Consider the following 24,323-nt stretch of genomic DNA (forward strand, 5'->3'; position numbering starts at 1 on the left):
TGGAGGCTGCAATCTAGCAGCAGGGAACTCAAATTTGTCTCTCAGTGTGACACAAAGGATTTCAGGACCATGGATAGGGACACATGCACATTTTCTGTCCAATATCAATCTGTTACGGAATGACTGGTTGACTTCTGATTTGGTGGAATTTAGATTCAATTGTCCCATTGGAAAATATGTAAATTTAATGTCTTCTCAGGACAAAGCGTCCCTATCATAAAATTCATTTTCATTATACAGGCAGTTTTTTAAGTAATGTTTGAAATTTTGAATTGTCCCACAAGTATTAAAAAAACACAGGATACAAAACGATTAAAATTTAGAGCTGAAATAAATCCACCAATCAAACTATTAACTGCTCCAAAAATATGCAAAAAAAAAAAAAAAAGAGAGTAAAAGTTGGAATTCACATGACGAAATCCACCTGTGATCCTGCTTTGCAAAGCTGTCGTAGAATGTTAATCTCCGGCATTAAATGTGACATTTAGAGGGCGAGTTTGTTAATCCTTTCATTAAAAAAAAAAGTGTGCGCCGCAATAAAACATGTCTCCCTTGCTGCTTCCGCAATTTCAACATGATGGCTCTGTTTCTCAATTTGGCTCTAAAAGATTAGCTATCATTACGAAGGTGTTTGTGGAGTTTCAATAATTGAGAGATTTAAACTGCAAAAATGTCATATGCTTATTAGTAATTCACTCAGATATGAAATTAAACGCAGATATTTATAAATTAAACAATTAGGTATACAAATTGACCAACACAGAGAATAATGAACAGCTTTTCAGACTGAAATTACACTTCAGGGGCCCACCCACGAGTGGTTAAGGGTCCTTGTGCTCCGTCTCTCGATGACATCTAAATAAAGCACTGAGTTCTGCCTCCTTCATTTCTATTTGCTCTCCAATTGCTACAGTTGCATTCAGAAAAACACCCATGCAATGCATAAAATGGCAGTATCATCTTGTGCAATTATAAAAATAACATTTAATACAAAAGAGCATACCTGCTACTTTTCCGTGGCAGTGGAAGATCCTTCTGGCAACAAAGAAAAAAAAAAAAGATGGATGTTAGATTTCTCAAAACACAATAATCCGTTTGTACTGTTACCGTAGATAAAATGCTACTGGCGACTATTGGCTTGATTGAAACTTGAAATGTGCTAATGAGCTCATAAAAAAAGTGCATTAATTTATTCAAAGAGAGCAGTAGCTCATTTATAGACTGAAGTGGGCTCAAGCAATTATACCCGCATAATTACCATACCTTATAGTCTGATATTTAACTTTTTGAAAGATGAGAGGGTGTCTAATTTGAATTCTTTTTTTACACGAAAGCCTTCATCCTCTCATGTCTGCATCAAGACAAATCTTTCACCAATGGGCTTTTTTTTTTTCTTCAATATTTTGATTTTATTTGTAAAGTTGCTAATGAGTTGCAAAAGTCAATCAAAGTCAACCTAGAAAAGGTTGCGCAATACAGATTTCACCATGCATTGTAATTTACAGCTATGAGGTTTCAGAAAAAAAAATACACCTGTTTCTGAACCAAACCCTTGAATCATAAATATTAACATATTATTATTATTACTATTATTATATTAATAATCAAGGGCAGATTTTGATCATCTCAAAAGGTTTACTTACATTCCTGATCAAAAAATGTATATAAATAAATAAATAAATAAATAAAATACGTTGACCTGAAAGTAAATTCTCAAAAATTCTTGAGGAAATTGTAGCACAGCAGATCAAAATTCCACTTTTTATTTTCTATCATTTGTAAAGATTTTGGAATGATCTATCCTGCTCTACTTTTTATACATCAGGCAAGTGATCAGGGGTGTGTAGATTTTTTCATCCACTGTAGGGGGCAACCTGCACTCACTATACACAGTCAAACAAAAGCACTATAAAATAGCAAACTTACCAAACAGAGAATAGGTTGTGATTTTGAACAACATTGTATTTCACCTCTGAGCAGATTTATAGAAAAAACCTACAGATATTTTCAGACAATTGGTGATATAAACAGATCAGCACATCCAATAAAAGTAAACTCATCTCAGTTGAGAGCCGTAATGTTGCCTATGAATCAGCCACGGCCAGGTTTGTGATTAGGCCGCTAATCCAATGAGCGGCACAACAGCCGATCTCGTCGATGCTCGGGGGCTTTCTGAGTGACAGGAAACGGCAGGTCGAGTGAAGCAAAAGTCAATTTTAAAACGGTTTCTGCTCATTTTATGACGACGGGACACAGCAGCGAGGACACTGATGTGATTAAGATCAAGTGGGACGCACCCTCTCCGATGTGCTCGTTGCGCCATCCGTTGCCAATTTGAGTCTATTAGACTCCATGTCGGAGAGATCGGCTTACATATCTCTTGTCAGATTAGTCTGTTCAAACTAACAACGTTAAGGTCAGATGTTGAAAATCAACAACTGCGAGACAACTAATGACGTCCCAAAAGGAAATACTCTTCTGTCTAATCATTTGGGTTGCCCTCAATTCATTTCCCTCGCCTGCGTCGAACTCTTTGTAATATAAACATAAGCGTCCCAAAAACGGCAACAAAGGCGAGTTGATGAAACGTGACTTGACAGCTGGAGCTTTCACATCAAAACAATCTTACCATGCGCCTGCAAAATCAAACCCGACCGGTTTGAGTTTGGCATCCACCCACCCCCTACTCCTTGATCTTAAATAACAGCAGTGGAAAAGGGTCATTAATAAACATTGCAATCAGAAATCATTCGCACCGCTAATCCTGAGAAAAGACAATAAAACAAATAATAAATAATAAAATCGAATCCAGTCCTTTTGAATTGCATTATTTATAATTAATGAATATATACCGTATTTTCCGCACTATAAGGCGCACCAGATTATAAGGAGCACTTTCAATGAATGGCCCATTTTAAAACTTTGTCCATATATAAGGCGCACCTGATTATAAGGCGCACTGTCGGCTTTTGAGAAAATTGGACGTTTTTAGGTGCGCCTTATAGTGCGGAAAATACGGTAGGTACAATTTCTGAAAAAATTTAGTTTCAGGTCAACGTCAACAATTAGTTTATCACTGATGCAAAGTTGTGCTTCGCAGAACACAGTCAATTCTTTTCTACCTAGTGATTTCCTCTCCATCAATTATATTGAAAATCTGACTCCATTAAAGAAAAAAAAATGAATCGACTCAAATAATTAACAAAGGCTTGTCTATCAGCCTGAAAGCTTGTGGACAGAAAAAGCCTCAATTACATTGACGTTAAAAGATCAATCTGTAGATATTTGACCGGCGGCATTTGTATGGTGCAGTCTTAGATAAAGCAAAGGCCGCGAAACATTGGATATTATAAAGTGACATTATATTACATGTCTGACGTGTTCTTTCAAGCAACAATATTGCCATGACAACCCAGGATTGCCTACTTTCTGTAATATTGGCCAGCAACACCTCTCACAGTACGTCAACAATCTTTGCTTTCTTTGTCTTCATCACAACACACACAAAAAAAAAAAACTGTTTCCTTGCATCATTTATTAATGTTACAGAACACACCGGAATACATACAAGTCAATTGATCTTAAATTTGACTTTAAATATTGAAATTTTTCCGAGCCGGTAATCCGTTGTGAGCTTTCGTGATGAGAGCCGGGATGTCGGTACCTGTGTGATGGTGCTCTTGTGGGATTGTGATCACTTTTTTTTTTTAAAGAGAATGACTTCACCCATCACGGGGCGCTTTTCCTGGGATGGCTAATGAATTACATCATCAAGAGGAAGTAAGCTTGGCCAGAGTGACTCAGAGGAACATGTGCTAACGTGTGTGTGTTCCGATACGGGGTGTGGCAAGGGGTAGCTAATGGCTAAAAACCCGACACCTGCTCCCTCTTTATGTGTGCCCAGTCGGAGGCGACTGGACGTGATGTATCCATCTTGTTTTGTTCTCATTTCAGTTCAAAGGACTATGACAACCTTGGCAAGTCCATGTACTGTAAATTTATCTTTTCGTGTAGTGAACAAACAGGGAGGGGGGTGCGCAATATTGTTCTTTATTTTGTAATATTTTTGTCTATTTGTTGTCTAATATTTTGCATATTTTGTTTAGCCTAAACTTTATTGGATTTTTCTAAAAAATATATCAATATTTTGGGGATTTTCAGTCTTTTTTTTTACTTTTTCTTAATTTTGTATTCATTATTTTGTGTCATCAAATATTTTCCCCTAATATTTTTAAATGTCTGAATATTTTAAAGTATATTTAAAGCAATGTTTATATTAGAAGTAAGATATAATAATATTGATAAATAATTAATATATTTATGGATTTTAATTTTAAGATATAATAATGTAAATTATATTTTGGAGCATTTGGCTTATTTTGACTTGTGCTTCTCCTGTTTGAAAATTATATCTCTCGTGTTGACAAAACAATCGAGACATTTTGTGCGTGATTTTGCAGGCAGAGTCAACGATGCACGCACGCAGTGACATCTTTGGGAAAATGAATGCATTATGCACAGCATCCGTGCAACAACTACAAATAATTAATTTGCTTTTCGGTCACCTTGCTATGTTCCAAGAGGACCCTTTAAAAACATTGAAATATTTAACTTGTTCTGCTTAACAGATAACAGAAGGCTGAAGCCTGTGTTTCTTTTTTTACTTGGTTTATATTAACCCAAAAAAGGGAAAGAACACTAACTGGAATCTGGAGTGAAGAAAAAAAGCAATTGTGTCGGCGCTCTGGGCGGAATCAAAGCTTCTGTTCTGTTTCTGCTGCCAAAAAAAGTGACAGCTGATTGCAAGGCAAATGTCACACTGTGTATTCTTCACTTGAATGCTCCACCAGACTTCAAGACTCCAACTTTACAGCCTTGACTCCTCTCAGAGCCTTGTGAGGATGCTCGACCTTCGCATTTATTACCTCCCCGTTGGATTCATTTTTGAATACAACCCCAGATGTTATTTTACCATTTTCCGGGTTACACAGGTTGTTTCTGGATTGCTAGCAGCTTTCTTATTTTGATTCTGTAGTCAGGCTCTAATACATCTAATACATTTTGGACTGCACGAGAAAGCGACCAACGGAAACAATGTCTCCAAACAGACGACGTCCGAGTGTTGTTTACAGCCCGTCTCGATGAAGCGGAACAAAGCAGTGAGTGACAGAAGTGAGCTAGCTGTCACTTCTGGAGTGACTCTTATCCCCATGTGCTTAGCATATTGAAAACAGGCACAGTGCCCAGAACAAAATATTGGACAAATTATTCTCAGTGTGTGTCGGGTGTTCTCCATAACGCTGATGGCGCACACGGTGATTTGCGACGAGAGCAGTGTATTAAGCGACTTCCTGACACCTAGCATAACTGATGGCCCAATAACCTTCACTTCTGTAGCTGTGATGGAAATGTCTCATCTCAATACTAAAGAATTCAAATATCCTCTTAAAGGAGAAAACAGTCGAGCTGCGAACCAAACACAGAAGAAGTTAGTCCGAAAAGCGTACATAGACGCTGACAATCAAAATTCAATAATTCAAGTCAGCGATTGTCGAATGTCACTGAAAGGTTATCCTGAGGGATTATTCTGTGGCTGGTGGTAACGTGAGCGCGCCTACTTGGCGCTGACGTATTTTTGCACGTTCGGTTCATTCCTCGGAATTACGTTAGCGCCATCGTAAACCGAGAACCGCCCCCGTACTGACTCGTTAGGCAGGACCAGGTGTGATAAAAAACACTTTATGGAAGCGATATGTGAAACATAACCCTGAAATCAAAATTCTACACATCTGCCCCCCCATTTCCTCAAGTGAACATTGACCCACACTCAAAAAGGATCCTGATATTGTAACAAGCACTTAAATGGGGTCTGCCGGACCCCACGGCTACACTTGCCTTCTTCTCTCCCACCGCCTTCATCTAAGCCTCGAGGCTTTTTAGGGCACCCCTCTGCTTCCTCCCCAAGGGTACACGGTGCTCTTAGGCCACCATTAGTCCTGCTAATGGGCCTGACAACTGTGCCACATCCTCAACATTTAGACCTCCTCTGTCTCCGATATTGATATCGACCACTTCAGTGGGAAGCGGAGAGTGTTGGGGGGAGGTAATGGGTCGATTTCATATTGTACATATGGACATCAACACACTCACACAGTCAAAGTACAGTCGAACTGAGTGAGTAGGTGCACCAGCTCATTAAACAAAAAAACAAAACAAAGTTTGACTTGAGTAGAGTCACAATTAAATGGGAGAAAGGAAAATGATCAAATTGTTATACTTGAGAAATTACAACTATTCTCATAAATGGAAATCTGCCTTAACTGTCATATTAAATGATTAAATTTTTTTGGTGAAAATTCTGAGATTATCGTTGTAATATTTCAACATACCATTGTAATGCTAGAATTTAAAGTGTGGCTTCTACATTTCAATGATGTTGTGAGGATTTGGGCGGGTGTGTACAGTTCTCGGCTGCCCATATTCAAAACCCGATTATTATGTTCCTGCAATAACGATTCTGCGGTTGTATGACGGCTTTAATGTGCATGTCTAACATTTCCCCGCATCCTGCGATAAGAGAGATGCAAATCAAGCAAATTTCAAACAAGAGATATGCATGAGCCAACGTCATTATTTAGTACATTTTGTGTTCTTTAATCCAACCTACAGTCAGACCCAGTAATTACCAACTGGGCAGCATAGTCGTCCAATTGGGCACGTCTATATTTCATAAATGATGAGTAGCCTTGTGCAGCAGATGGCAAGATGAGCAGCCGAGCGCTTTAATTGTAAATTAATACACGTTGAGGCAGCTAAGTGGCAGTCAGTAGTTGTGCAGAGGGCCTGTGCTGCTTTACTAGTCATTTCACGGCTAGAAAAACCTTGACGGAATCTCACCCCCGATGTTTGCTGCCAGCCATCGGTGTACGAGATATCGACTAACCTACTTCGTTCGCGAGATGCGGACTAAGCTGCTTTTAGCGCTCAAGGCTCAAGTCAGCTTAATGTACATCTGAAACCCGTACCAGAGTTTTGTCATCCAGTCTGGCCGACAGAGCTGCCTTCAGTCACAACTTGAGAAATGAATGAATTGATCTCAATTGCAAACAAGGGTGGCCATTTTGTTGTGTGGTATGAAGCGGCTAAAGCTATTTGGTTGGATTAGATGATGCAATGTGCAATCATGTGATAAGATAAAGCTACATCACAAATTTACCTATTTTTGTCTCCTTCATTACTTTTGTGATTAAGGGTTATAAATAAACTTGTTCTGTCAAAGGTGACCTGCAGAAAAAAAAAATCAACGAGCATAGTTGTTAAGAAAAAAAATGGGAACCAATCTAATAGCCCAACGATGGCATTGTGGCTAACAAGTAAAATAAGATATATCATTATTTAATGTGTCAATGGTTAGCTAAAACTATGCTACGTGCTAACTAACGTCCACACAAATACTTTACAACTTCCTTTTTTTTTATCTATTTGCATTGTTCTTGTTCAGTTCAATTGTTTGTAGAATGTGACTTAGTTGGTCTGTGGCGTCCAATAATGTGACAAAGAAGTGAAATTGACTCATTGCTTCAATATATGGGGACATTTTTACAGGCCAGTGTAGGCGACGTTGTAGAAGTATTTTAATTAGCTGCATAAATGCTTTTAGTGGTGGCTAGAAGCAAGTTGACTGTGTGAACTCAATGTGATTAGCTAAAACGGGGTACCACCTGCAATTACCAATAATCGAGCCAAATTTCCACATTTTGCTTCCCTTCCCGTCAGAGTCAATGATTGACAATGGAGATGTGGTTATGCTGTGTTGGTCACCTTACATGTTTAAAAAAAAAAAAAAAAGGGAATCATATGGAAAATTGACACATACACCTTCAATCTTAGCTCTGTATAAAAGCTATATTATACAGTGCAGGGTAAAAGAAGATACGCAGTGGGAATCTGATGTCAATTGTGCATCAATATGACATCAAACCTGAATGTTGGATGTCAATTTAAATCAGATACCCACTGGGTAGTTTGAGTCATGTTAAAATAAACAAAAGGATGAGAAATGGCCCAAATTCAGGTAAATAGGCTGTTTCTGTGAAATCAATGAATCTGTACATCAATGTGAAGCACTAACAATAAGTGGACACTAAATTGGACAAAATGTAAGAATTGCTGGTGTTCTTGGTTTTTAACTTCTGGCTACAGTCAGACTCTTATTGTGTGGGTTATTTAAAAAACAGAATTTAATAAAGTACAAAAAAATGACATGGAGGTTAAACATGAACAAAAGAATACAGTTCCTACCTGGAGCCTTCTTCTTCGAATGATGCCAGAGTCGTCCATGGTGATACCTCTTGGAAGGTGTCTCGGCCCCCTGTAGTTCTTTTTCCTAAGCGAGTTCGCAAGACGACGCCACGATGTCACGTGACTCCCCCCAGCACGCGCCGCGAGTCAATTTAGCTAAAAAATCAAAGCCAGTGTGGACATCGTTTACCGGCAATATAAATAAATTCCACGATGACAACGAATATCACTGGTAAGAATCAATACACTACAAATCTAACGCGTGGAAGAAAATAAATAAATAAATAAAGCCTCTCCGGTGTCGGGTCCAGAAATCCACGATAGTGACACCGCGCAGGAGTTCCGTGAACGCAACACCATACCATCACGCCCGATTAACTGCACATCGCTGTAAACACGCAAATAAAGGCAACGCCGTTGCGGCAGCTTTCAGATCTACACGAAAGCACCGTTCACACAAAAGGGATGTGTCCGAGCGCCCCTCACAAGCACGCGGCTTCGTGTCATTGTGTTCCTCCCTTTCCACTGCCTCTTCTACTCCATCCTCAGCTCCGCCACAACAACCGCTTCCTACTACCCGGTGACGTTGACCCACCCCTCAGAGACCAGACGCTCCGCACTGACGATCCGGGAGGGAGGGGCGGGGATCCGATGGAGCTCAGTTCACACATGGGACCCCTTACGGCCCCGCCCCTCTCCGGCAAAGTGGCTGAGCAAAGAATGTGGATCGATTCGATGCAATATTTGTGAGCACGAGCCATCGATCTCAAAGGAAATGAACTCAAGTCTAATGGAGCTTGCAGCACCTTACCGTTTTTGCGCCACGGGAAAAGAACCAAAACCAAACTTGAGCTGTAAGCAGCTTAAAGGGCCCTCATAACTCTCCCAATTTGGGGTATTGGCACATAGGACCATAACTCTCTAAAACACAGGTGTCAAACTCAAGGCCCGGGGGCCAGATACAGCCCGCCACATCATTCTATGTGGCCCGCCAAGACAAATTGTGCATCGTGTCATTACTAGAATTGCAAATTCACTTTTAATATCTTTTTTTTTAAATATTTGACCAGTTTTCACTTGTCTGATTTGAAAACGAGTTGTCAGTTTGTTTTGTAGCTTTTAGTGTATATAATATGAGGTGCTCATACATTTATTTGGGTTGACAGTCATAATGGCCCTCCGAAAGAAGCTATGACTACAATGCGGCCCGCCAAAAAAACGAGTTTGACACCCCTGCTCTACAATGTAAAATGTTTTTGCCAGACGTGATGTTTGCGCAAGAGTTTTCACGCAGCTTTAGACCCTTAAAATTGGCATCATTTTCCAACAGCGTGCAATGAAATTAAATGATTTCAATAACTTTTCATCTTAACACCCCAAGTTTGAAGACGATCAGGGTGTGTTGACTTTTTATACCCACAGTATGAACAAAATTATTCATCTGAATAAAACATGATGAATACGCCAATTCTGCTTTACTCTAATCACGTCCACTGTCACAGAGGATCATTTGCAGGAAGTATTACATCTGCCTTGAGTCAGTGCCCAACTGTTAATGACCGAGCTTTTGAAACATTGTGCCATCATGGTGATTTAAAGAGCAACATCTTCTCCACAGACACATTACACAAGAAAAACCTCCGGGGAAGGGATCAACTAAACTTCCCGCTCACACGTTGTGGTTGTATTGACAAGTGAAGGGATGAGCCAATCAACTCTTAATGGAAGAACACTGTGGTATATTAGTATAAGCAGTTACCGTAATTTTCGGACTATAAGTCGCACCGGAGTATAAGTCGCACCAGCCATAAAATGCCCAAAAAAGTGAAAAAAAACATATATATGTATATAAGTCGCTCCTGAGTATAAGTCGCCCCCCCCACCCAAACTATGAAAAAAACCGCGACTTATAGTCCGAAAATTACGGTACTAATACACAGCAGAAGGAACATGTCCATCACCATGTCTCTGTTGGACATTTTGTCTTTCATACATATTGCCTCTTGTGGTTTAATTTAATATTTTGTATTTGTACAAATCACAATTAGTTTTTTTTTATCAGTCATCCTCACTATGCAGCTCTTAATGCAACTTTCCAAAAAAAACACAGCTACCAAGAATAGAAGATGTGTATCTATCCACTTTAAGACTCCTTTGTTCTTCATTTTGAATTCCCTTTGTTGTCCATATTGCAAAACACAAAAGACCGAGCACGTGGCGATACGTGGCTGCCGAGTAAAGATATTTCTAAAACGTCAAAGTGTGAACCGGTAACAGCAGGTGAAATATTCCGTTTGAGAGCGTGACCCAGTTAGCAGCTTGTCGGACTCCTCTATTATGCCGCTTTTTGTTATTAGCGTTTAATAATTGATGAGCGTGCATGAATTTTGCATTTTTCTTCCCTCATTCATTAATTGTGTGATTCGGGAAGGGCAGCGTGGCACGGTTGGCAAAAACAGGCACAGACAAAAGCTTTTAGGAATGATGTCAGCCTGTTTGAAAAGACGCCCTGAGGGAGGTCGCATGGGGTCAGCACTCCCGAGCAGAAGCCCGGCATGGGGGCCGGGATGCAGAAGATGTCGGCAGCTTGCGCCATCGCATTTCCCGACACGGTGAGCCCGTCTCACAAACGCTACGTCAGCTCACATCTCTTCGTGTGCTTTAAGTGCGTGCCAGTGTGTCAATATAATAATGGGGGGGGGGGGGGGGGGGGGGTGTCATGCAGACATTTTTTTTGCTGATTTATTAAAGTAGTTGCTTAGGTTATACGAGTTCACCTTCTTTGTACGTGAAATGTGAATTTAGGCAGTTAAAACGATATACGAATGTCACATTTGCTGTAAAGCGGTGAATCGATTCATTGTTCTGTTGTGGCTGCCGTGCGTTTTTATTGTATCATGAGATGTTGTTTCTGTTATTCACAAGGTTCTCATTTTAATAGTAATCTCACACGGAAACAATATAAATCACTCCGAGTGCCCTTGAAGATGAATGCTCCGTCGGCTCATTCGGATGCGAGTCATCCATCAGGACTGAACGATTTCATTTCAACCTCATCTTACAATAGTGTTAAAATTTGATCTAAAAAGCAAAATCCCCTAGGAGCGCGTTTACAAGCAGAAAACACTCTCCATAACTTCCCTTAGCCTAACTAAGCTCCTCCCTGACACACACAAATTTTACTCCCTCATTCTGGATGCATCACTTCAGCTTACTTCCTTGATACCAATTACTACTTTCCTAGGAGTCTTTAGTGACATGTTAGAGCTCAAAATAAAAAGGTAGCAGAAGATACGTTCTGCAAAAAAAAGAAAATCCTAATGATGATAAAGAGGCAAACCACAAATTTGTAGAGGTTAATTCAAAGCCTTCGCAATCATTATTTCCGAGTAGCCGCCCTGGTGTGAGAAGGACCGTATCACTTTTGAACAAGTTCTCCCTTTTCTCTTCCGCCATCTCCTCCGAATGCCTCCAGTCATCAAGGCTTCTGCTCTCTCTCTCCTTCTTTCTGTCTGCGTACAAGTGGGTCAAACTGCAGGAGTGCTAAAAGCCCTGCTCACTGCAGAGAAGCTCCTCTAAATAAAAGAACACGCAATCAGCAGTCATACATGCACAGAGCTGCCAGAGATGCAGATGAGAAGTGAGCTAAGGTGACCAACGGGTCAAGTGATATCAGCAGTGTGAGGGGTTAAGTGGCTTTTAAACTGCGGCAGTGTGACCGGACATTGTGACTAGATCTAATTTAGTGGTTTACTTTACGCCATTGGTCCAAATCATTTTGGTTGAACGGTGACACCATGTGGTAAGAGGACACAACATACACTACCGTTCAAAAGTTTGGGGTCACAAAATTGTTTGGGTGACCCCAAACTTTTGAACGGTAGTGTAAATATTATTATAATAAAACATTATGAATTAAATATTATAAATTATATATTATATTTGTATAAGATTATATATAATCTATGAATATAAGTATACATATATATTATAAGATTTTTTACACAGAAGATTATATATATAATCTATAAATAATTATCTAAATAAATATATACACTACCGTTCAAAAGTTTGGGGTCACCCAAACAATTTTGTGACCCCAAACCTTTGAACGGTAGTGTACATAGTATGTTCAAATGAAACATGCGGATTTTTTTGGACATTGTGGTTACTGGTTAATGATTTATTGGCATGTTTTGAAATATGGTTATGTAAGATGCAAAAAAGAAAAAAAGTTCTTCTCAGCCTTGCGTGAGTTGTCAGCGTACACGCAATCTTTCATGGAGACTTTCTGTGTCAATCGGAGGAGAAGAACGGGCACAATCCAATTAGTGTAGTTAAAAGAGACACCATGAAAGGAAACTGGGACTATGTGTAAGAAGATGAAGGATTACGAACACTGTGTGAGCTCAGCTATCAGGTATTTGGTGCTTCTATAACAAGCAAGTGTCATACTGTATTTGGGTACAGTGTTAGAGTTGTCAGCTAGTCACCTCAAAGTAATCACTGAAATTACACAAAGTGGTAAATGCATTATTGAGTAGGTGGTTTAATTAAAAGCATAAATGTGTACAAAGTGTTCCCATGTCTGAAAAATCAATGCGACTGTTATTGCGAGATTTTAGGATATCAGACATTCTTGTCTTACATTAATATGCCATCATGAAGAATGAACGTCCACAATATTTTCGTGACTAAACGGGTATTCAGAGCAGTGCAGATATTTGTTGCAAATAACTATTTGTAAATGTAAAAAATGGAAATAAAAAACAAAAGGCTGATTTGACAATCTAAAAGAACAAAAGGCTCAGATAAAATAGCCAATTGATCATATTTGAAAATTCTGTAACCATACAGCGAATTGCCTGAAGTTCTATTTTGTATTTTTGTTCAAAGGACATTCATTAAGAAGCCTTGAGGCTTTGCATTATGCATTTAAGTACATTCCAGTCTCATTCGTTTCGGGTTATTTCTGTGAGCTTTGTGGCTTTAACATTTCTCTAATCAACAGAAGTGTACCATCAATGCTTTTTCTGGGATGAACAAACTGAACGTGTTGACCAACTCTAATAATAATCCAGAGTCAATCATTCCCTGACGCTGACCAAAGCCAACACAAACAAGCTGCCAGTTTCTACCTTCACCTCATGTGCCCCTTCGAACGTTTTGGTTTTCCTGCTTATTTTTTTTAAAGTCATCTCATACAGGCACCAAAAGTGATGACACTGACATTTTCCAGTTTGTCTTAGCTAAAGAACTCCACTAATACTGTCGGACAACGACAGGGTGATCTAATGGCATTAGGGCACGCCGTCTTGATCTGAAATCTCCACCTTTGTCCTCGGCGGCCATGCAAACTATTTTGAATCCCATTGACGTAGGGGAAGAAGTGGCCTCTTAAGTCGGATGAGACACAAAGCAGGGGAGGTTATAAATTGACCGCATAGGACGAATCAGACAGAACTGGATACATTAGAGGCGGCAAGGTGTTGTCTTCCTGCCTCGCACCAAAGACACACAAGAACGGCTTGAGAAGTTGAACCAGCCATGGAAGCTACCGCCCAGAGCGCGACGGTCACCGGGGCCTTCGACCGGGAGTCATTCTCCAAGAAAGCCTTGAGGGCCACCGCCAGAGGGGCTTCGTCTCATTTTGTTGGGAGCTCCATTATCATTCTGTCTTCTTTCGCCGTGTCCACTCTGGCTATGAACTGCGGGAAAAAGATCCAGGAGTCTCGGCACAAACCCAATGCCAATTGACAGCAGGCTGCGGGCGGCCGGTGCATCTGGTTTGTGATTTGGTCTTACACAAAATGATGTCTTCATTCAAGTCGAGGCAGAGGTGGCACTGCAAAACAGCGACTGCTCGGGAACGCTGCGAAATTTGGCATCCATCTCAAGAGCAGCGCAACGCCTTAACATCTTGCAAAGGAGCGAATCTAGCGTATGTCTTCATGCCTCATCTTTTGAGTGTGTCTAAATACAGAAGCTCTAGATGTGATTTTTATGCCCGTTAGTCACAAAAGCAAGACTGATGTCAAAGATCTAAACGTCTTGAAATGTGTCTAAGAGCCTGAAGCCGGCTTTAAACGCGTCGTTTGTTTTCTTCAATCAAGTACTTGCTTCTGAAAGTTTTTTATTATCTCCATTTAAGTGAAGCAATTTTGTTGAGTTCAAACATCTACCAATCCTTTGTTGTTATTGTGCAAGATAGTGTCATTCCTCTGCATGTATTGGCAATATGTTACATTAGCCAATATAACCTAGCATGAGTGATTAGAGGGATTTTTTTTGCCTTTTATTTGCATAACTAATGTGGATTGCAGCCATGTAAAACAAAGGCTTTTACCAACACATATGCAGTTATTCCTACTGCCACTAGAGGGCGGAATTGGAATTAAAATATCTTTTGCAACCCTGCCTCATGTTTTGTTCCTGCTACTATTCAAACAAACCCCTGCTGGATATGTTTTATAAAAAAAAATATTTTATGAGTAAAACGGATACTAAATACAATTTATGAGTAAACCAAGCCAAGACTTTCCCACGATGCTGCTTGTGTGCAAGCAACTCACAGTGCATGTCGGCCAGTCCTCAGAGTGTGTCCATACTCTTCAGCCTGCGTTCTGTAAAGAAGCGGTGTGTCTGCTTGTTGTTGACGCCACCTGGCGCGCCAAAATAGGACAGCACGGACCTGTTGGCCAGCCGCTGTGCCGCCTGCTCGCCATCCTCCTCGTCATCATCCCTGAGGAGAGATTCAACAACACAAGTGTGATTTTTCACACTCTCATCTCCTCAGATCACATGTTTGGCAGATTACGCGTATGATAGAAATGAAAGAGATTGCGGGTTTCACATAATAGGGGATGTAAATGTCTGAATGCAAACCAAAGCTAATTTCAAAGCATTTTTTTTCTTCCTTTTGATCTTAAAAGTTGTGGAAGAGGCCATTAACTTAATTTGTTGTTCATGAGTTGTTATGGACTACTGTAGATCACCAAGGGCAAGGAGTCGGACACAGTAAATCATCTTTTAAGTCTGGTTAATAAATCTTCTGCTTCAGATCTCTGAATGAAAGCGGTCTTACAATACAGTACAATACAGCTTTATTTATTTCAAAACACCTGGACACTATTAAAAAAAAAGTATGTGTCTGTGAAGTCAAAAAATGTCTATAGCACTTACCAATGGACAGTCACAGCCTTGCTGTCAATCAAGGTTTGGGCCGTGCTCCAGCTAAAGCGCACAAACTGGGGGTAGCCAAACACTGGGTCCAAATACTTCAAGAGCCATGCTTTAGTCTTTGGGTCTATGAGCACAGCAACAGTTTTGCAAATATCACGCAAGTCATTAGGCAGAAACCAAGTATGTGATTTGTTACCATTCGGGTATCCTGAGCCATATTCTGTATCTATGTCTCCGAGGTCCTCAGCAAACTTCCAGTTCTTCACAATATGGTCCCTGGCCACCTGACCAGCCATATGTAATTATATGTTAGCAACGGGACAACTTGAAGCCATCATTGTGGAATTTAAAAATAAAAAAATGGACCTTTGCACAAATACTGGCTGCACTAACGATAGGGAAGAGGGAGTCAGCCTTTGGCCTCACTGTGACCTCAATGCCTGGGAACAGTTTGGAGAGTTTCTCCTCGTATTTCTCGGCGGGGCCGACCGTGTCCACAAACACCTGCAGAGATGGGGGGGAAACATTCGGGGCCACTTCCATAGTAATTTTATGATTCTGTGACAAGTGGAATGTCCAAAGTCAAACACAATGTGTTCTGATCAACTTCCATTATTGTAATTTTAAAACAAATGCTTCCATAAGATACCACCACACTTTTGCAGTACAGCATTTATATATTTGCATTCTGGTCAGGGATGTTCCAGTGACTCATATTTACTTACCTCTTTGAGCTGTACGCCACTGTCTAGTGCAAATTGAACTAATCCAATGGCCGTGTCGTGTGACAGGGTGTTCAGGTTGCATTTGGTCCTGACAAAAGCAGACGTGCAGTTGGTGCACTGATTTACACATGCACTTGACACTGCATTCGCCAACAATACCTCTGTAACATACTGGTGGAGATGGTATTTGGGGAGAGAATACGCAGGGCCCAGCCCACAAAACTTTTGGCATCATCCAGGTTTTGGAATAGATTCTCTCTTTCTGATTCTGACAAAGTTTTGGAATCTAGAAAGGGATAAGAAATAAAAGGTGATGATTATTTCATCCTTGCCTTTGTCACTTAGTACTTGCTTTGGACTTGGGTTCTTAATGTGCAACCTGCTCCAGATGTAAGGTGCCTTGAGATAACTTTTGTTGGGAATTGGTGCTTTGTGAATAAAACTGATATATTTGGCAAATAAAAAGGCAGAAGAAATTACCTGCTACTTTCAAGCCCTTTAAATCCTCCTTTTTGGAAATGGGACAAAAACATATTCCATAAACCATTGGACCTGGATAAAAAAAACACATTGTTGCATTATTAAGCTAGTTAGTTAGTTAGTTAGTTAGTTAGTTAGTTGGGTAATGTGATAGTGGTGTCAACTGAGCGATGATACTAAATATTGAAAATAAGCCCCAGCATACCCAGCACTGGTCCCCTGCCCGCTTCGTCGATGCCCAGGCAGCAGTCTTCAGTCTTACACACATCAGGAACGATGGAGGACAGCAGACAGCTGACAGAGTTATCGGCGTCGAAGGCGCTGGTATCCATGACCGCTGCTCGAGAAGACATTTTACATAAATTAATACAGTGGCGCGTTGATATGCTCAAACTGTTGTGCTAAGTCTATCTATGACCAACAGGTTAGCTAGATGCTATGTTGGACGGCGAAGTTGTTAGCAAATGATTTTTTGACTTTATGCTAATCTATTCTCATCCGAGTTTATTAAATCTTACCTTGGAGGAAAGAATGATTTATTTTCCTAGTTTGGGTATTTACTATTTGTGCGTGTGTAAATAAAGAAGACAGCAGACTTTGAAGCTGAAGAATTCGCGCCTCATAATGACGTCACAGCGCCAGCAGCGGATGTGTATTATACCGCCACTCCATGGCCTGGGGTGGAACATAAAAACTTCATATTTGTTTATTCTATGTTGCACATCTTTTTGATTCAGGTCCGAACCGAGGTTCAAATCCAGGCAGATGTATCAACCACAACTAATAGTACAGCCTGCTTCCCTGTTTAAAAAATCTTCAATAAAATTGAATTTCTGTGGTGTCTTGTTCCATATTTTTACTTGGTTTTAAATATATATATCTTTGTCATGCCCCAATTATGAATGTAACCCCCATTAGATATTGTGACATCACTTGATTAAAACAAGCTAAGCACATAAAGGAACAGGTTTGATATGAAGCCCCCTGTTGAAGCTTTTTTAAGATTAATTTTGTCAGACATGCATTTATTCCGGTGGAAATGAGAATTCGGCGTGCGAGGAAGGCCATTACTAAAAGGTTGAAATTGGCCTGTTCCCTGCTTAACACCCTCCCCTTCTCACTTTCTATCCCTCTCGCCTGCTCAATGGCTCTCTTTGTTTTTTTGGAGTAACACGCCGTCCCCAGCCGATTAAATGCTAGGAATTAGAAGTTCATTTTAGCCTACTGTGCATACAAACACACTAAATAGCTTAAGCTGCTGGGGCACTGCTTGTGTTATTATTACAGTTCACACATCAGTTGCGTGTTTATAATTTACTTTTTTGGCCTTTGTTTGCTAAGCGCAGCGTGTGTTGGATCTTAAATATGAGCGCCACATAAAACATTTTTTTACTTACACTGACAAAGAAAAAGACCTCACTTTTTTTTTTATAAATAAATCGATTTAATAGATGACAACAATAATATTTCAACATTGCTATTTCTTGTAAGGAAGCAAAATACTTGGCAAACACTTTACAAAACTATTCAGAATTATACAAAAAATGGAGGAAGCAAAAGTTGTGGCATACTTCTCATAGCAAAAAAAAAACAACTGCATGGGAAGCGGGTCAGTATAAAATGTGAAAGTTTGCATCAAATATTGTAAAGTAAAGCCCGTGGTATTGAATATTATTCACATTGCCAGAAAGGAAGTATGATAGCCTGTTTGGGCAGCTCTATAGGAAAAACAGTAGAGTAGAAAACGTGCGGAACAATTGTACATGTGATTCCAAGTAATCCTTAAGCAGGACCCAAAGCTGGCCAATTATCTGAAGGGAACTTTGTACTACTACTCATTACAACACGTTAGCGATGAGATTTGAAATTGTTACAAAAGGGAAAAAAGTGAGATCGTTTTCTTTAAATGAGCAGGCGTGGAAAGCGTTTTCTGCTATTGGCACAAAATGGCAATAAGAGTTGAGGTCAAGTATCCAAGATGGAGCAAAATTGTGAAATAGAAGCTGTCTTTCCCTCTCTTTTTCCTATTATTCCCATAAATGCTTCAGATCAAAAAAGTAGTAAAGGATAGCGACACAGAAACACACAGACAGACAAGAGTTATCGCCGAAGAAAAAAAGTCACCAAAAATAACCCTTAATTGGGTGCCGAGTTTGAACGAAACCAGAAGCAGTGGTGAAGCTGTGTAAGTATATTATCATGTCAGTCACAATAAAGTTACTCTACTATATCAATATCAATGACACTAGTCATATAAAAAAAGATTAAAAAAAAAAAGTCTCCTTTAGTTTGGTTAATAAACGGGATGATGTCAGTCTGTGAACCTTTCCTGGGTTATCATTCATGTATAGAAAACAATCTATTGGCTCCTCCTCTCCAGTTGCTGTACATCTTCACTCACATTCCGGATGGCACGCATAGTTTCCAAATGTATCTTCTAGATTAGTTGCAGACCCCACAATGAACAACTGCGCCCCCTTGGATGCATTTTATCAGCTAAAAAAAGTAAAAACCTCTAATATGACATCAATATGGCATAGACACACACACACACGCACAAGTCACGCGAACTCCCATTAGCAAACACACGCTGCGCTCACACGCTTCCCATATATTCCTGGACTCCGCCCTCAGGGTCTTGTGAGTGTGGTGTAAACAGGCTGCTCCCAGTGTGTGGGGCTGTGGGAGGGGGCCACACTGGAGGGGTCGCCTATGGTGGTGTACAGAGGCCTCTGTGTCGGGCCCATGTAGGAGAAGGCTGAGTACAGCCCGGGGGCCTGACTGGAGTGGGTGTAGTATGCCCCGGGGGCCTGGTGGTCTCCGTATTCAAACTGAGCTCTGGAGGCCAACGAGGGGAAAGCAGAGCCGTAGTGAGGGAGGCTGAGCGGGGTGTAAGTGACGTGCGCGCCCGAAGAGGGCGACGACGAGGCCTCGGCGTAATGGCTCCCGGACCCGGACTCGCTTTTGATCTGGGCCTTGGAGTGGTCAGCGGGAGTGGGCGAGCCCTGAGGCTGCTGCTGCTGTTTGGAGAGCCAAGCCGAATGGCCGCTAGCCGCTGCAAGGGCGTAGGCGTAGGATGAGGCCGAGGTCCCCGCTGCAGAGGCTCCGGCGGCGCCCTGGGGGTGCCCGTTAGGGGGCAAGTACTGGTCGAACTCGTTGACGTCGAAAGGCTCAATGTTGGACATCACCTCGTTGCTGATCTCGCCGATGTCCATGGTGCCGAAATCGATGTGGGGCTTGGAGCCGGATGACGAAGGACCGCCGGAAGGCCCTTCGCCACCTACGCCGAGGGGTCCCCTGGAGCCCCCTGCTCCTCCGGCCCCTCCTGCAGCCCCGTCCCGCTTGCTGTCTGACAGTTTGCCTGACTGGAGATCTGTTTTTGGGGTGGTTGGTGGTGTGGGGGGGGCTGTGCCCTTGACCTGAAAGTGACAGATATTCTTAGTTTAGCAACACATCCAAGATTAGATTTATTGTCCATTGCTGAGTAAATTGTCTTTAGATTATGAAATTTACAAATTAAATACACTACATAAATAATTCTCCAAGTGTGGTATGAGTACCACTGATGATACGTGGGCTCCCTCTAGTGGCATGTAAAAGTATCACTGAATTAAAATGTTCCGATTTTGCATTACGACTTCAACTTTTGCTCAAATCCAATAAAGTGCATTTGTAAAGTAGTGTTCAATTGTTGGTGTTTTTTTTAACATAATGATAGATAGTATAAAACAATTGACTTTTTAGATGTACCAGATAAACATTAGATGGTATCCAAATTAAAAAGTCAAAAATACAATGGACAGACAGAAAAATGAAATTCTCTTCCACTAGGTGGCAGAAGGTACATGACTTATCTAGTGAATACATTTCAGTTCTGTCTGTCCATTTCCCAAATATCACTGAGACGTATTATAAATTAAGAAAACAATCTCACGGCATACCCACATAATAATAACACGGTTAACCATGTATTGTGTGCTACCTAGTGGAAGAGCATGACATTGGTCTACCTGTCACTATATGTCGCCGGCATAGATAGTTGGACATTATATCGAGTAAATAAATTTCAAACTGGATTAATTTTCTGTGGCGAACCTACAGTGACAACCCACCAATGATGAGCCACTTGGTTAATAATGACGACCTGACTACTTGTGGACCTTTACGACTCTTTGTGGTCACCGTACTTGAGGAAATGTGTAAGTTTCTATTACTGTTGTGTCTTTTAATTCTGAAATTAATGATGCGCCAGTCGATCCAACCACTTAATATATTTTGTCCTAGGCCACTGTTATGGAGTGTCACCTACTCGCAGGGTGGTGGTGGTGATGGTGATGGTGGTGCAGGTCGCCCAGAGGTGACCCCGCGCCTCCATTATGCTCCAAATGCAGACTCTTGTAGTGCGACTGGGAGTGGCTGGCCTCCCCCTCGCCCGGGCTGTCCGACTCATTAGCGGGCGTCAGTTTGCCATTTTTGCGTCTCCGGGGCTGGTACTTGTACTCCGGGTAGTCCTTCTTGTGCTGTTTCCTCAGCCTCTCCGCCTCCTCGATGAATGGCCTCTTGTCGCTCTCGTTGAGCAGCCTGCAGGAAGGAGAACAAGGAGTGGTTTTACTCTCCTAAGTTAATGTGGAAGTTAAAATATGCGCAAATAGCACGCGTTGGCGCCGCGCGTAAATCGAGACGCGCGCGTAATTGGTTGCTCAAATGACTTTGCGTGGTTTGAAACACAAATTAAACACGCTCGGATAAACAACAAGCGTTAGTTGCTGTTTGTCTTGTTTGCGTCCACTAATCTGGACTCCTAATTTCGCTCCTTTTGGCGCAAATTACGCAGGAAATGAAGTCTTACTGTATGAGTGCTGTGTTCTTTTTCGTACAAACCTCCACAGTTTTCCGAGGGTTTTGCTCAGCTCCGCGTTGTGCAGGTGGGGGTACTGGTCGGCCAGCTTCCTCCTGGCCGCCTGGGCCCATACCATGAAGGCGTTCATGGGCCGCTTGACGTGAGGCTTGGCTTTGTTTCCGTTGTTGACGCGCACCGGCATGGGCACCAGGGTCCAGTCGTAGCCGTCGAGAACTTGACTGACCGCCTCCCGGATGCCAATGGGGAAGCGATCGTCGTCCTCCTCCGATTTGACCGTCGATCTCTCGTCTCCCGAGGCGTCCGCTACGCAGAGCGAAGTCAGCTGAGGCGGGGGTCCGGTCAGAGGTGAGTCGTGACCGGGTGGAGCTCCGGCGTGGCTCGGGGAGAGTGAGTGAACGTCGTCCGAACCTGCAGGGCTCAGCTCCGCTTCGGACATACTGTGCTCCTCTCCGGACATTTTTTTTAAAAGTTAAATTTGTTGAACAACAACTTTAAAATTATTTTAAAGAGTTTTTAATATACTATGTGGAGTTTTCGAAGCTTCCCGGTACTTTGGACTTTTAATACGAAGCCATTGTGGTGCGTAAATGTGGCCAGATCCCTTTTTTTACGCATCGAAATCCGCTACACCTGCAGGAAAACACACAATAAACTAGTTATACCAAAATGACGTTCAAACTTTTAATTAAATCATAACATTTGATCATGCTCAGTAAATTTTAACAATTAAAGGGTTATGCTCCAAGTTAGATGGAATCTCGTGTCGCTAATTTAATCGATTCAAAACTTCATCAGATCAAATTTAAAAATCCGACAAAATCCAGCAAATCAATATCGCTTAAAACTAAACGTTTTATTGACTTTTATAATTGGTTTTGTTTTTTAAAAAAAAATACATAACTTACCTGTAGAGACGCGCAGTGGTTCAACATGGGAGTGCGTGTGGCTGGCAGTGGAGCCGATGAATGGCTGCTCTGTGTGGCGACACCGGAGCTTAAAGAGCGCCTTGTGAGAAGGACTGCGAGAGGGAGAAAAAAAAAAGGGAGATTGAAAGTGGAAAACATTCCCAGAGAGGCAGCATTCCAGCACACACAGTTGGCCCCGCCCACCCTCACGCAACCGGGTGATTTCATTGGCTCTCGCCTCGCCCTGCCAGTAGCTGATTGGGCGAGAGCGGGATGGCGTTAACGAAGGGCCTGTACGTACGTCGCTGCAACGGTTCCAAACCTCGGAGAAGAGGTGAGATGTGACATGAGAGTCGCTTTAAACGAGTCCACAGTGAAGCCATTTAGTGGACGGAGAAGGCCAGCTTTGTTGCGAGTGTTGACATGCTACATCAAACAAATAAACAATCATCCACTGACTTATTACATCTTGCGGCCGCATTAAATCAGAAAGGGAGGGGGATCGAAATAGCCCAAATTGGCTTTCTCCGGTTTGATTGGCTGTCAGACAGGAAATGTCGAGTTACAGCTATTAGGATTAAAATAGCGTCATGAAAACGAAGAAAATGAAGCTCGACAGGTGTCTGGGAGTGTGCGTTGAAGAGGTCCAATCTGGCTGAAGCAAAAATCTACAAAAGCTTATTTCGATATATCTCTGTTGATTGTAAGATAGAACCCCTCAAATAAATGATGATTACAAATCGATGTTAAATTAATTAATATAAATTATACGTACCGATTATATTGAAAGTCAATGTGTTTAATGCAAGGAGAGAAAGAATGACGTATGAATTTGTTCTATTATATTTCTATTATTATATTTCTATTTCTAAAAGATAAATGTAAGTCCGTAATATCCCAGAGGTGCTAATCCAATGTTTGGGGATTCAATTTCAGTTTTGCAAACCCAATACAACATAGTGTTTGTTTAGTTAGATTTATATCTTGTTTTTCCTTTTTTCGTGAATGATCATAATTTAGAGTGCAAATATGCAACGTAGCTTTTTATAAGCATTTTAGCTCCCTTTAGAAATTAATCATGAGGACATTTTCAAAAATAGGAATAAAACTAATCCGAAGATCGATAGCTAATCCTCCCTATAGTAACACTCGGCATTTCCCCCTTAATGTTTGTTGACTTGTAGGTCAAAGTGCTGAATAAAATGCAAACTATTGACTCAGTTGTTCATCCTAAAACAGACTCGTTGGTTGTTTAAGCGGACAGTCGCTGGTAAGAAGCGACCATTGAAAAGAAGAACAGGCTCACATTCACATGTTTGTCAACTGGGGGGGATTTTTTTTTCTTTCTTTTCACGTTGGGATTTAATTCGAACGTTCCTCTCAGAGTCGAGCGAGACTGATGCGGTGCGTCTCGCCTTGCGTGACTTGGAGGATCTGTACCCGCTGGAAGGCCGCGATTTGCGCAGATAAGCGTGGCCTACTTGGGAAGGACACGCACGCGCGCAAACACGCGCGCGGTTCGCGGCGCACTGCAGGGAGCGCAACAATGATCCTTGTGTCTATCATGGCTCTCGCTCGTCTCTCTTTGCTCTCTTTGTCTGCGTCTCAGGTGAATTGTAGCCATGTGATCAAACGCCCAAGCCTCTATCCATTAACCCTCGTAAATGAAAAAATGGGGAACAAAAAGCAGTTTTGTGCTACAAACATGAAGAGAGGAAAGGAGGGGAAAAAATGATAACAGAGAGCGATGTGTGCGTCCTTTCTCCCCTTATGTCCGAGCATTGACACTGGTCGCGCACACAGAGAAATTCCTCCTCAGCAGAATGGATGTCTCTGCCTGCTTGCTCTCTGCGTGCGACACCTTTTTTT

The 24,323-nt window shown here is 41.5% G+C and overlaps 3 protein-coding genes across 8 annotated transcripts in view; all 3 read right to left on the bottom strand.

Annotated features, from left to right (window-relative positions):
• Positions 1-8,902, bottom strand: part of LOC119114971 (microtubule-associated serine/threonine-protein kinase 1-like) — a 35,079-nt gene extending 26,177 nt beyond the window's left edge. The window contains exons 1-2 of one of the 3 annotated variants that reach the window (XM_037264806.1): positions 8,302-8,902; positions 1,004-1,032 (exon numbers count right to left, since the gene is read on the bottom strand). In XM_037264806.1, coding sequence (XP_037120701.1) covers positions 1,004-1,032; positions 8,302-8,340 — 68 coding nt within the window. In that variant the 5' untranslated portion in view covers positions 8,341-8,902. Of the gene's footprint in view, positions 1-1,003; positions 2,873-8,301 lie in introns of those variants that run through there. The other 2 variants (XM_037257025.1, XM_037248934.1) reach the window with 2 other exon arrangements.
• A 3,581-nt stretch (positions 8,903-12,483) lies between these two features.
• rnaseh2a (ribonuclease H2, subunit A) lies at positions 12,484-17,330 on the bottom strand. Of its 4 annotated transcripts, none has more exons than XM_037258185.1 (10): positions 17,207-17,330; positions 16,894-17,025; positions 16,689-16,760; positions 16,368-16,494; positions 16,209-16,296; positions 15,850-15,987; positions 15,680-15,767; positions 15,484-15,607; positions 14,874-15,043; positions 12,484-12,592 (listed from the first exon to the last, which is right to left on the bottom strand). In XM_037258185.1, exons 2-9 carry the CDS (start codon positions 17,018-17,020, stop codon positions 14,893-14,895), a joined length of 915 nt encoding a protein of 304 aa, XP_037114080.1. In that variant the 5' UTR covers positions 17,021-17,025; positions 17,207-17,330; the 3' UTR covers positions 12,484-12,592; positions 14,874-14,892. The 4 variants fall into 4 exon arrangements, with proteins under 4 accessions (XP_037114080.1, XP_037114070.1, XP_037114050.1 ...); XM_037258175.1 differs by lacking the exon at positions 12,484-12,592 and adding an exon at positions 12,827-14,009; XM_037258155.1 differs by lacking the exon at positions 12,484-12,592 and having other exon boundaries at positions 12,827-15,043.
• Positions 17,331-18,108: 778 nt separating this feature from the next.
• LOC119126738 (transcription factor Sox-10-like) lies at positions 18,109-22,588 on the bottom strand. The gene is given in 4 exon segments (XM_037258116.1): positions 18,109-20,101; positions 20,978-21,269; positions 21,570-22,179; positions 22,455-22,588. Coding segments are annotated over 3 exon segments (1,512 nt in total). The 5' UTR covers positions 22,007-22,179; positions 22,455-22,588; the 3' UTR covers positions 18,109-19,318.
• Positions 22,589-24,323: the final 1,735 nt, after the last annotated feature.

This window comes from Syngnathus acus, chromosome 1 (assembly GCF_901709675.1).
Source record: "Syngnathus acus chromosome 1, fSynAcu1.2, whole genome shotgun sequence".
In the NCBI taxonomy this organism is placed as follows: Eukaryota; Metazoa; Chordata; class Actinopteri; order Syngnathiformes; family Syngnathidae; genus Syngnathus; species Syngnathus acus.